The sequence below is a fragment of the Alosa pseudoharengus genome, unplaced genomic scaffold (assembly GCF_046254945.1).
Source record: "Alosa pseudoharengus isolate Yale_2024_CS ecotype anadromous, Long Island Sound unplaced genomic scaffold, YU_APseudo_1.1 YU_APseudo_1.1_scf_21, whole genome shotgun sequence".
NCBI classification, from domain to species: Eukaryota; Metazoa; Chordata; class Actinopteri; order Clupeiformes; family Clupeidae; genus Alosa; species Alosa pseudoharengus.
In genome coordinates this window covers 22,177,383-22,188,042 of record NW_027468674.1, presented here as the reverse complement: position 1 = coordinate 22,188,042, position 10,660 = coordinate 22,177,383, and the positions used below count along the sequence as shown (strand labels likewise).

The following is a 10,660-nucleotide window of genomic DNA, read 5'->3' as shown; positions in this document are numbered from 1 at the left end:
CATTAGGCTATTTAAGGGGTTATTTAAAAAAAAATGTAAATGGGCTAAGCCCCGAATGTTTACAATGTCTGGCTCCGCCCCTGGATTCAACGCCCCTGTGCTATCAGGGATTCAATCGAATCCATCGGTTATAGCCGATACAGGGCTGCGAAGCAAATGCAGAAGTGCCGTTCACCCTGTTACGAGTTCATGAATCACTGAAACAAGGGTGAATTATTTTATAGGCTATATTATTATATAGGCTACAATATATGTGTATTCAGTGTTCAAATCAGTCCAGTTTACAAGTTTTCAAATATTCTAATCCTCTAGTGTTCCAAATTAATAAAATGAACCCCCCACACACACCCCAAAAAGTATGTCGATATGTGGGTCACAAGAAATTGTGAGTTTACTGTTGTTACATCCCCTGGAGATATCTATTAATATTCTTGAAGAAAGTGTGGTGACAATGTTTCATGAACATTGTTTGCTATCAAAGACAAAAAGACAAAAAGACATATCACCAGCAAGAATTAAGCTGAAGTTGAAATGGGGACCGTCATTGTTATGGTCATTATTATTTTTTGAATGGGTATCAATCAGAGTGTTGTTTGATGATATACTCCTTTACAATACTCACGTATGAGCAAACAAGTACAAATCATCTACTGCTGTCATTTACTGCTCTTTCTCTCTTGAAATAGCCTACTCAGGTTTTATCGGCCTCTTCCTTCCTGGGGATGGTTTGTGGTGCTAGGTTTAATCAATTGATCATATCATAGAGATATTGCTTATTACACATAACTTAGTTGAAGACAGCTGTATGTGAATATTGTTTTTTTCTCATTTTCCCTTCCTAACCAAAACATCTGGGGGGCCGAAACCTGCTAGGGGGCATGATCTGGCCCCTGGGCCTTATGTTTGACATCCTTGCTGTACATGCCAAATTAATGCAGAGATATCCACTTAACAAGATTATAGAGCAACATTATAGAGTTTTAGTTTACAATTACTGACCTCACTGCTTTAAAAGCATGGGAAACCTTGCAAACACCCCCAACACATTGCTAAATATGACGACATCTTCCTCATTTGTAGCAGGCAACTATAAAACTCTGTGCAAGACTTGAGAACAGCAAGGAAGTAAAGGCGCAGTCATGTCTGAGTCTAACGGTAATGGTGGAAACGTTTACGCTACTTTGAACATGGCCAGAAATCAACCTCAAGGTAAAGTGTAAATGAGCCCTGGCTAATATTTTAAATATTAATATCACATATAGCCCTAGTCAATTGTTTATTACACTTTTCCCTCAGGGAGTTCCTCAACACAACATGAATGTGAAGTATTTTACAGGGTGGTGGTCATATGCACTGGCATATGCACTTTGACATGTGTACTTTTACTGAGTATCAATATTGAAATAACCATCAGGAAGACTGGAAATATGATGCAGTGGCCAGAGAAGGACACCAACGGTGAGAAGTAGTTGTGCAAAGATATGAAAGTTATACATGTGCTTATTCATACCATCTGATGTGTGTCAAGCTGTTGCTGTAATACTTTTCCACAGATATGAAAGACCGGCAGTTCTGTTTTCCTGAAAAGGTTGGCACATCTTATGTGAAAATGATGCCTGCCTTTGAGGAGCCAGTCAATGATTTGACCTTGTGTATGAGGTTCTTCTCTAAATGTCCCAGGAAAGACCAGTCTCTGTTCTCTCTCGCCACCACTTCCAGCGCAAACGCTTTTTTGTTGTTTATTGAAAGCTCAGGTCTATTCAGTTTTTCCATCAATGACGAAAACATCTACACAAATATCTCATGCCAGGCGAACAAGTGGAACTCTGTATGCTCCAGCTGGAGCAAGTATTCTGGTGAAACCTATTTATGGTTGAATGACAAACGTGTGTTTAATGGGTCTTTTAAGAGTGGCCATGGCATTGGGGCAAACCCTATTGTGATGATCGGCCAAGATCAGGATAAGTATGGTGGTGGCATCGATGTTGCACAGAACTTTGTTGGGATGGTGACTGACGTGTACCTTTGGCAAAATGACCAATTAGTCAGAAGTTTAATGAAATATTCAAGTAGGCCTAACGTCCAGTATGATTTTCTGATTAACTGGAGGGCATTAAAATACACCATTAAGGGAGACGTTTCTGTGATTTCTATTCATTCAGAGTGCAAAATAATAGATTAAAAATTATTCGAGCATGTGAATTTTAAATTTTTCATTTACATTTGCACTTTCTTTTGTAGCTTTATGTTTTAGCTGACAAATGAGTGTATTGCCTACATGCATGAACTGAGTAGGCTACAGCTGTTTTAGTGTTCTTCATTTCATTTTTGTATCTCTTACCTGTTGAGTCTCTCTTGAAGGTACTATTTGGCCATGACAATATTATTACATTGACATGTCCTGCAGTTGACGCTCTGTTAAAACACATGCTATTGTAAGGAAGCCTAAATAAACTTGTGCTTTATCTCTGATTTCCGGTCCTCAATTTTTGCCTACATTGAAAGTCAAAGTCAACTAATAATGTACAACAGTTTTTTTTTTTCAGGTCTAATCATTTTAGTGGCAAAACATGCTTTTGATGTAGTTATGGCGCCTCCTGGTGTTACAAATGAAATGACAAAGACAAATTAAATGTCAAACTTGCTGAACACGTTTCTTACTTAGTACTTACTTAAATATACATCATATACTATACTTACTTACTTGAATATACATAATAACTTGTATGCATCTGTACCAGCTTTGAAAGATCTACTTATACAGTACACCAGTAATCTCTTCCAGAGAACATTTTCCCATACTTTCATGCAATAAAAGTATTCTGCTATTAGAATTGTGCTATTATCCTGTGTATGTTTGAGGGAGGGGAGGGGGATACAGAATGAAGGGGCTCTCTGTGTTCTCTGATCTGGAGACTTTATTTAAACACAGCAGTTGCCACTGATGAAAACTTGAGCATGTTAAACGGGAATATACATATCAGTGATATGGTGATATGGTGTATCAACAGCAAAATAGCCTTTCTGTATCCTAAATTCAGTTTAAGTCCAATTTAAGATCTCAACATATACTCTTTCTTCTTAATTTTAAAGTATTCATATATTGCCTTATTTCTCCTAATTTTGCTGTCCTATGGATGTCTAGGAAAAAATAATTTAAGATCAATAGATAATACCAAAGATAATATCAAAATTAGTACGCTATAAATTACAAAATATTTGCATACTGTTGCTTTAGTTGACAATAATTACAAGATATGGTCTATAGGTGAATGCCACCAGGTGGCAGTAATGGTTAAGAAATTGGTTGTGTCCAGCTTACAGCAAAGATTTCAGTTTAACCGTCTCTGCTTTCAGTAGGCTACATTTGTGTGTCTGTTGTCTTACTTTTAGATCTACTCATTATGAACAGCCTATAGATAATAATGACCGTAAAGACAGTACTGTTTTCATTGGGGAAAAGTGGATTAAATGATGTGATTAGCAACCACAATTGTATATTCCCCGGGGGGAGAAACCCCCAGACCTCTGTGTTATTCTTATTATAGCCTAAGCCTAGGTATACTAATAAATTATATTTAATGTTCACACCATGGGTAAACTCTTGCTTAAGACACTAAACTACTACTGAGGTGCAGACTCCAGGAGGGCTTTCCTATCTTTCATTGGAAGGAGCTCCTTGGCCACTCTACACTGTAAAACCGAACAGTACAAGTAAAACAATGTTTTTGATTTGTAAACACTCAAAAATGAAAAAAAGTTAATAGTACTCTAATCGTCTGTGTTACTTGAACAAATTTGAACTTTTAAGTTGACAGCACTCATCCGCTTTAAGTAATTTGAAAAAATAGAAAGCGTGGGAAACTTCGCAAATTGTAGCAAATTTGTAGGCGGATCTTCTGCCATACGTGGACCTTGTGTACAGCACCAACGCCGAGTGACAAGCGACGCCGCCAACGGTCGACCACCAGATGACAAGAGACGAGAACAAGAGCAGTGAAAATAGACAACGAGAGAGGAGACGACGAGAAGAGAGAAAAACCGCAATTAAACGTAAGTGGAAAAGTGAGGTGCATGTTGACCCTAAAGCACGTCCTTTATCATATTGTTTAAAAACCCGAATGTTTGAAAATATTGTCTTAGGCTACGTGACGTAACTTTATCCGGCTAGAACTAGCTAGCACTAGCAGCTAAGAATTTGGCTGCTGTATGCCAGCACTTGCTGGATCAGCCAGCGATCTAACTCAATTTGCCAATGTGAGTACTAAAAATATGAACTAATTAACCCCCGTTAGCACTATTTAACACAATAGCTTGGAAGTGCAAGCTTTGTGGTGCACTGCTTGATAACAGGGCACAGGTCCTGCAACATTATCGTTTACAGCATGTTAGCAATGTTTCCTCCATTAACTGTTAACGTTAGTCCACTGTCATGTTACTGACTGTCTGCACATTTAAGTCAGTAGCCTAAATTCATTTGACACGGTCACACACAGTTCATGCTCAGTCAGAATGTGTATTATTCGCATGTCAGCTGTGTAGTTGAAAACAACCATTTAATGTGCAAACTGTTCTCGGCCATTTAAGGATGCATTTAAAGTGGCATTTAAAGCGACATCATGAGATGGTGGATTGTCCTAATAGAGATTGTCAGTATGTTCAAATGTGTATTCGTCCTTCAATTCACAGATTCAGAAGTTGATGCAAACAACATTGGCATTGAGAAGGAAGGAGATCATATCAGACGTCCTTCCCCGCAGACATAGCCTATTGGTTCGGTGGTGGCCTGCAATCATGTTGGAATCCCAGGTAAGCATTTCTTTTGTACAAATACTTGGAATAGATTCATTTCATGTGTGGTTCTGACCAAATGTGTTTTAAATCTTTACACTTACCCCCCTATTTTGAGTTTTTGCTCGAAATTGCACACCGCCTACTAACAATGGCCCTGTTTCCACATACTAAGAGTGCTTGACCCCCTTTGAAAGCAGAGGTCTTGTAGATTACAACTCCTCCATGGACTTAAGATAAAAAGAATGCTTTGGTTTCAGAAGCTGTACTATCAAAGAAAGGTAATCCTATTGAATTGCATTTTGTAGTTATTAACTGGCTTGTTTTCTCATGCAGGGATCCTCAGATGTAAATATCCGACGTGCTGTGGCGCTCCGTGGCCTTCCTTTCTACCTCCATGAGGATGATGCCACTTTTCTAAAGACATGGGATGTAAGTAAATGTTTTCTATTGACATGACAGTTAAAGCGTAACTGTGGCATTAAGCGACCCATGGCCTGTTGTTTCGAGGTCAACGCATGCTATTAGAATGAAAAACAATGAGAAAATTGAGTATACAACATAAAGCAAATACTGGTCCAGCAGCTTAAATGGGTGGTTCAGGATTTTGGACATAGGACCTAATTTCCAAGTTAGCAAGTGTGTTATTTATCAGTGGAGACCGTTTTTAACACGTTTCACCCAGTCCTCGTCTATTCAGGCGTTATATTTATTTGCCTCGGTGTACTATGGAGTGGGTAAGACTGTTTTTAGTGGCAGGCTTACACATACTGTTGACTCGCGCCAGCCTAGCACCTGCGAACTCTGCAACTAGAAGGACTGGATGAAACGTGTTGAAAACGGTCTCCAACTTGTGTTTTTATCTTGGATCTTGGCACAAGGGATTATAACACCTAATCCTGTGTATTAATGTAATATCACACTTGGTAACTTGGAAATGAGGTCCTATGTCCAAAATCCTGAACCACCCCTTTAAACTAACCTAACAAGGCATTTGAACTGAACTGAAACTAAAGCCAAATTCCCTGGTAGGTTATCAATAGCTGCTGGGCCACTACTCAGTCTATGTTGCACCAATTTTTTTAATTCTTTTAATTTTATTCTTACGAACAGCCGTGACCTCGAACAACAGGGCTATGTGTCGAATAACGCTGGAGTTACATTTCAAGCTTTTGTTTTTCTGTTTGTTTTTTCACCAAGAAACTCCAGGGAAGTTACTTAGTATTATTTCAAGTAATTATTTCAATAATGCAACTGCCCTGGAAAAGTTTGAAGATAAAATGTTAAACTTAATATGACATGGTATCACTTGACATGTAATGCCTATTAGATATTCAATTAACACACAATTGTTCTTTGTTCATTTCTTCAGGTCTCTCAATCGGAGTTCCCAGATATTGAGGACCTTACTGTTGAACTCATTCTGATCAGCACGAACAGTGCAAATGCATCCCTCTGCCCAAAGAAGACTCCTGTTGTTTTGGATTGAAATGATTGTTGAATTTCCTAGCATTGGTCAGGCATTTGTCATAAAGTATCTATCTATCTATCTATCTATCTATCTATCTATCTATCTATCTGTCTATCGATCTATCTATCTATCTAGTCTTTATGCCCTTGATCTAAACTGTGTTTATTTGAATTTAGCCTCCACTACAGCCCTGTTCTGAACTCCAACCTGTATTTGTTTCCATGGTTTACATGAAAATAAAAGATTAAGAAGAATTTCACTGGCCTTTGTCAACCTTTTTAATAATTTTCTTTCAAGTCCTTAGTTGAAACTAATCAAAATTGACAAGTTTGTTCAACTTTCTGGAAATTAAAACTTTTAAGTTTTAAATTTAATTTAAAGAATTGGTTGAAGCAAAATGAAATATTTCAGGCTGACATCAATAAATCCAATTAAGCTGTCTAAGCTTAATTTTATTAATTACCGTGAACTCATGTAGTTGATGTTTCTTTAACTTAAAAAAACCTTGTTGAACACACTCAAAATTTGCTAGTGAAGACTAATTAAAAAAGGTAAGTTTCTTTGACTTAGCAAAACCGAGTTACTATTACTTAAATTTTTTTGTGTAATCGGTTTCACCAATTTTTTTGAGTTCAATTAACTTGTCGGGTTTTACAGTGTAGGCCCTATTTTGGCGATCAGAAACAGATGGTCAGAGGCGTAAAGAAAGAGATATTAAAGGCATGGCCAGTACACATTTACTAATTGAATGGCACGATGATGTGGTCAAGCATCAACGACAAAACAGTTCTACACAGTTAATTACTTTCACTATTGACTCACAAGGGGTTACCATCGAAAACACTTACCCCAATAATATTCAAATGACTGAATAAAAATCGTAAGGACATTTATCTTGCAGAGAAGTTGCTGCTATACATCTCCTGACAGTGCATCTTCAGCTGTGCTTATGCCTTTCGATAGACCAGGTTTTTCTTGGTCAGTGGCGTAATGATTTTTAGAGTGTTGTGTGTGTAAGATAGCGATTTTTGGATCATGCTCCAGACCCATGGAGGTATTGGCCAGACCACACCTTATGTCGCTAATTACCACACCCCTGGGCGCAGGGTTTTATAAAAGTGGAAAGCATGGTGGAAAATCATCACATTATAGACCCCTTCACGGTCCACATCACGGGATCGGAAAGCTTTCTTTCCATCCCATTGAACTGTGTTTGTGTGTGTGTGAAAATATGTTTACTTGTACTTTTTTGCATGTAGCAGTAGCCTATACAAGCTGGGCTTGTCAACCAGATAACCGTAGCCTATATCAGGCTAATAAATCTCTGACCACTTGCTAACGTTGTCTACCCATTATGTTATCAGCTCAGGATCAGGCAGAGGATTGACAATAGCTAAAACTAATTTATTAAGATAGGCTACAGTTCGAGGCCCTTAGGCAACAATGACAGTGCAGCTTCGCCATTTTTCTGACCCCATGCTGCACATGCACCCAACCTAGCTGCATAGGGTCGATCATTACAAACACTGAAGGGGGTCTATAGAGCGTAAAATAAGAATAAGCCTTGTTGCACTTTGCGCCACCCTGCGATGGGTGCAAGATAGAGCCCTCTCTCATAAAGCCTGCAGTGGTGTTGCAGTGATGGTACGTTTCTCCCGTCTCAACACAGAATCTCTTGGGATAAGTTAGAATGACCATTGGGTTCTTGATCATCTTTTGGTCAACTTTCTCCCAAAAATTATACGTCCAGGCAGCCAGCTCGAAGAAGAGGCATAGCTGTTTCTTCCATTTAAGAATGTACAGAGCCTGTGCTTTTGAGTGGCCTTCTCTATTTGACACGTGTGTCTGAGCTCTACAATGAGTTCTTAAAACCTCGTTTTTTTTGTGTTTTTTTTGCACTGACATGCATTGTCAGCTGTGAGACCTAGATAGATGAGTGCCTAATCAAATCATGTCCAATCAGTGTGTGTAGAGACATCTAAGATCAAGACATGGAAAACACCTAAGCTAAAACACCTCGGTGCTAAAACTTCTATATTTTAGTTTTTCCCATTTGAATTGCGTACATTTATTAACCTCGGTGTTCTCTTTGCTCTTGGACTAGGCCTACGCACATAAGGTTAGCACACATAAACTAGCCTACAGTATAATAAATACACGGTGGTGGATCGGTTATGTAGGCTACTAACGTGGGCCTATGTATTCCTATGGGATGAAATAGCAGTGCAGGGTCTATTTGGAGTTGTCCATTTGCCCCAAACAACATTTGCAGCCGCGAGTGGAGGGCATGTTTTAAACCCCCTTTATTATAGTCGTGCATTATAAAATGTTCCCGTCAAGAAACAAAGTCTGTCACGAACCTAGGCGTTAGCACAGAAAGGCCTGCCGGTGTTACCAGATATACGGTTTCTGAGATTCTGAGTTTCCATGGGTGGAGTCGGGTGGAGTTTAGCGTGAATATTTATAAACGGAGGTTGTCGTGCGCGCGCAACTAGAGAGCATTCATGAAGCGTGACTCAAATGGAACTGAAAATGTTGGTAAAGAAGCTATAAGACTACAGCAATTGTAACACGTTTTTGAATGTTGATATGGGTTATTGTGGGAAAACGTGACAATTTCGACGACCACTGGTGGTCGAGTACGATTATGCAATTTGGCGTATGTTTTGATCTTGTGTAGCCTAGACAGGCTAGCCTACAGCCTATCAAATTGTTATTACTTTCATTTAGCCCTGTTTAAATGGGCTATTTAGCACTTAAAGTTGTAATGTCAGTGGGACATCATGGTAGATTACTTTAAAGTGTCAGTACATCATCTTTTTTCTTTGTGTGTGATGTCCAATGAGTTTCGAGGTTTGGTCACGCATGCTTGCCTACACAAACATGTTAGCCTAGTTTGACAAATGTACTTGTGCTGCATTACAATGCCCAGCTACCTCTGTTGCCAAAACAGATCATCCTTTATTGGACATTCTGATATCTTGGAGTCTTGTGAAATAATAAAACTTGTTTTATACAATCATGTTGTTATTGTACCATTAGGGAAGCAGGGCATCAATATGGGCCATGCACTTACAGTATATTGGTTATGTTTATCCATAAAGGTCATAACTACATTAAGTCAATATGCTTTATTACCTTACAAACACTGTCTAGCTTTACATGGATAATACCTACTTACAGAAGTCCTTCAGATACACAAGATGAATGGGTTAATGTTATTAATGTGGGGTATGGTCATATAGAATCTGTATATTCAAAAGGTAATGGTTACAAATGCAATTAAGTAGCACTTTACAAGAACCTATGTGCTCAATGAGGATGATGGGGGGGGGGGGACTATAACGTAAAGTTCATCAGATTGAGGTGAATGACTACATATGGGCTGATTATAACAGGTAGTAAACTGGCCCCTCAAACCCCAAATGAGTCATGTGATGCATAAAGGACCCCTGAAGAGTTTTTACCTTAAAATAACGTTTCCAAAATCATTTTGAAAGCTCATCAACTCTTAATAGAGTTAATGGCATTTTGAGCAGGTCTTACCGCTTTGAAAGTTTACTGTTCAGGTAGGAACAGAGAAACAGACAACGGAATTATGTTGCTTTCTTATTGTAGTTTATCATATTATCAAGATGACAAGTTACTTAGTTGCCTGCTGTGATGAAAATATGTTCACCAGCACTCACCAAAACACACCACTCCACTCGTGTATTTGATGCCAGACAGGCTCATATCATGCTGTTCTATACGCATGCCTGAATTTACATTTTTGACCAAATCTGCTGTTATGTTGTATTCCCTAAGAATATTAGGCTAACTTGGCCAGACTCCCTCTTACAATGTAAAATTAAAATGGAAAAGAATAAACTGCTGTACAATAGATAGACAGGGCACCCCATTTCTGCCCTTTGAAGGCTGATTACCCAAACTTTGTTTTTGTATATCCGTATCCTTTCCTTGCACACAATACTCTGTGGGTATTTTGGTATGATAATATTGGTTTTTTTGAGTTAATACTGATGTCAAGCCAATGTTTTTTGTCTTGAAGATAAAATGTGATTGCTGCCAGGGCTGGTAGGCCTACCACTGAATGTGTAAACTGGCCTGACACTGAAGGACAGTTTATTTGTCCTGGCTGTAAATAACTAATACAATACATTGTTTTCACAACTTTTTGTGTGTTTAGTTATGTGTATGCATTTTTATAGATTATGTCTCAGAATAACATATCACATGTGCATGAGGGAAAGACAGGATGCCATTTGTTCAGAGTTAGGACATACACAGGCGTGTAACATGGGCTATTTATTGCACAGACATTTGTGTTGTAGGCTATGTTGCTACATGTCACTACAGATGCACAGAGGCTAGGCTACAATCAAAACGATAAAAAAC

At 38.6% G+C, this 10,660-nt stretch overlaps 1 protein-coding gene and 1 long non-coding RNA gene across 2 annotated transcripts; both read left to right on the top strand.

Moving 5' to 3' along the window:
- The first annotated feature begins 1,115 nt into the window (after positions 1–1,115).
- LOC143138500 (serum amyloid P-component-like) lies at positions 1,116–2,472 on the top strand. Its single transcript, XM_076298953.1, has 3 exons — positions 1,116–1,209; positions 1,297–1,458; positions 1,554–2,472. Exons 1-3 carry the CDS (start codon positions 1,140–1,142, stop codon positions 2,180–2,182), a joined length of 861 nt encoding a protein of 286 aa, XP_076155068.1. The 5' UTR covers positions 1,116–1,139; the 3' UTR covers positions 2,183–2,472.
- A 1,229-nt stretch (positions 2,473–3,701) lies between these two features.
- Positions 3,702–5,264, top strand: LOC143138499 (uncharacterized). The gene is made up of 3 exons (XR_012990236.1): positions 3,702–4,053; positions 4,690–4,809; positions 5,128–5,264. It is a non-coding gene; the product is annotated as an uncharacterized LOC143138499 (long non-coding RNA).
- The last annotated feature ends 5,396 nt before the right edge of the window (positions 5,265–10,660 follow it).

What these genes read in the sequence shown, in the direction of transcription:
- LOC143138500 (XM_076298953.1), top strand. Translation starts at nt 1,140, where the DNA reads ATGTCTGAGTCTAACGGTAATGGTGGAAACGTTTACGCTACTTTGAAC. An exon ending in GGCCAGAAATCAACCTCAAG is followed by an intron (nt 1,210 to 1,296) that starts GTAAAGTGTAAA and finishes CTTTTCCCTCAG; the next exon opens with GGAGTTCCTCAACACAACAT. An exon ending in GCCAGAGAAGGACACCAACG is followed by an intron (nt 1,459 to 1,553) that starts GTGAGAAGTAGT and finishes ACTTTTCCACAG; the next exon opens with ATATGAAAGACCGGCAGTTC.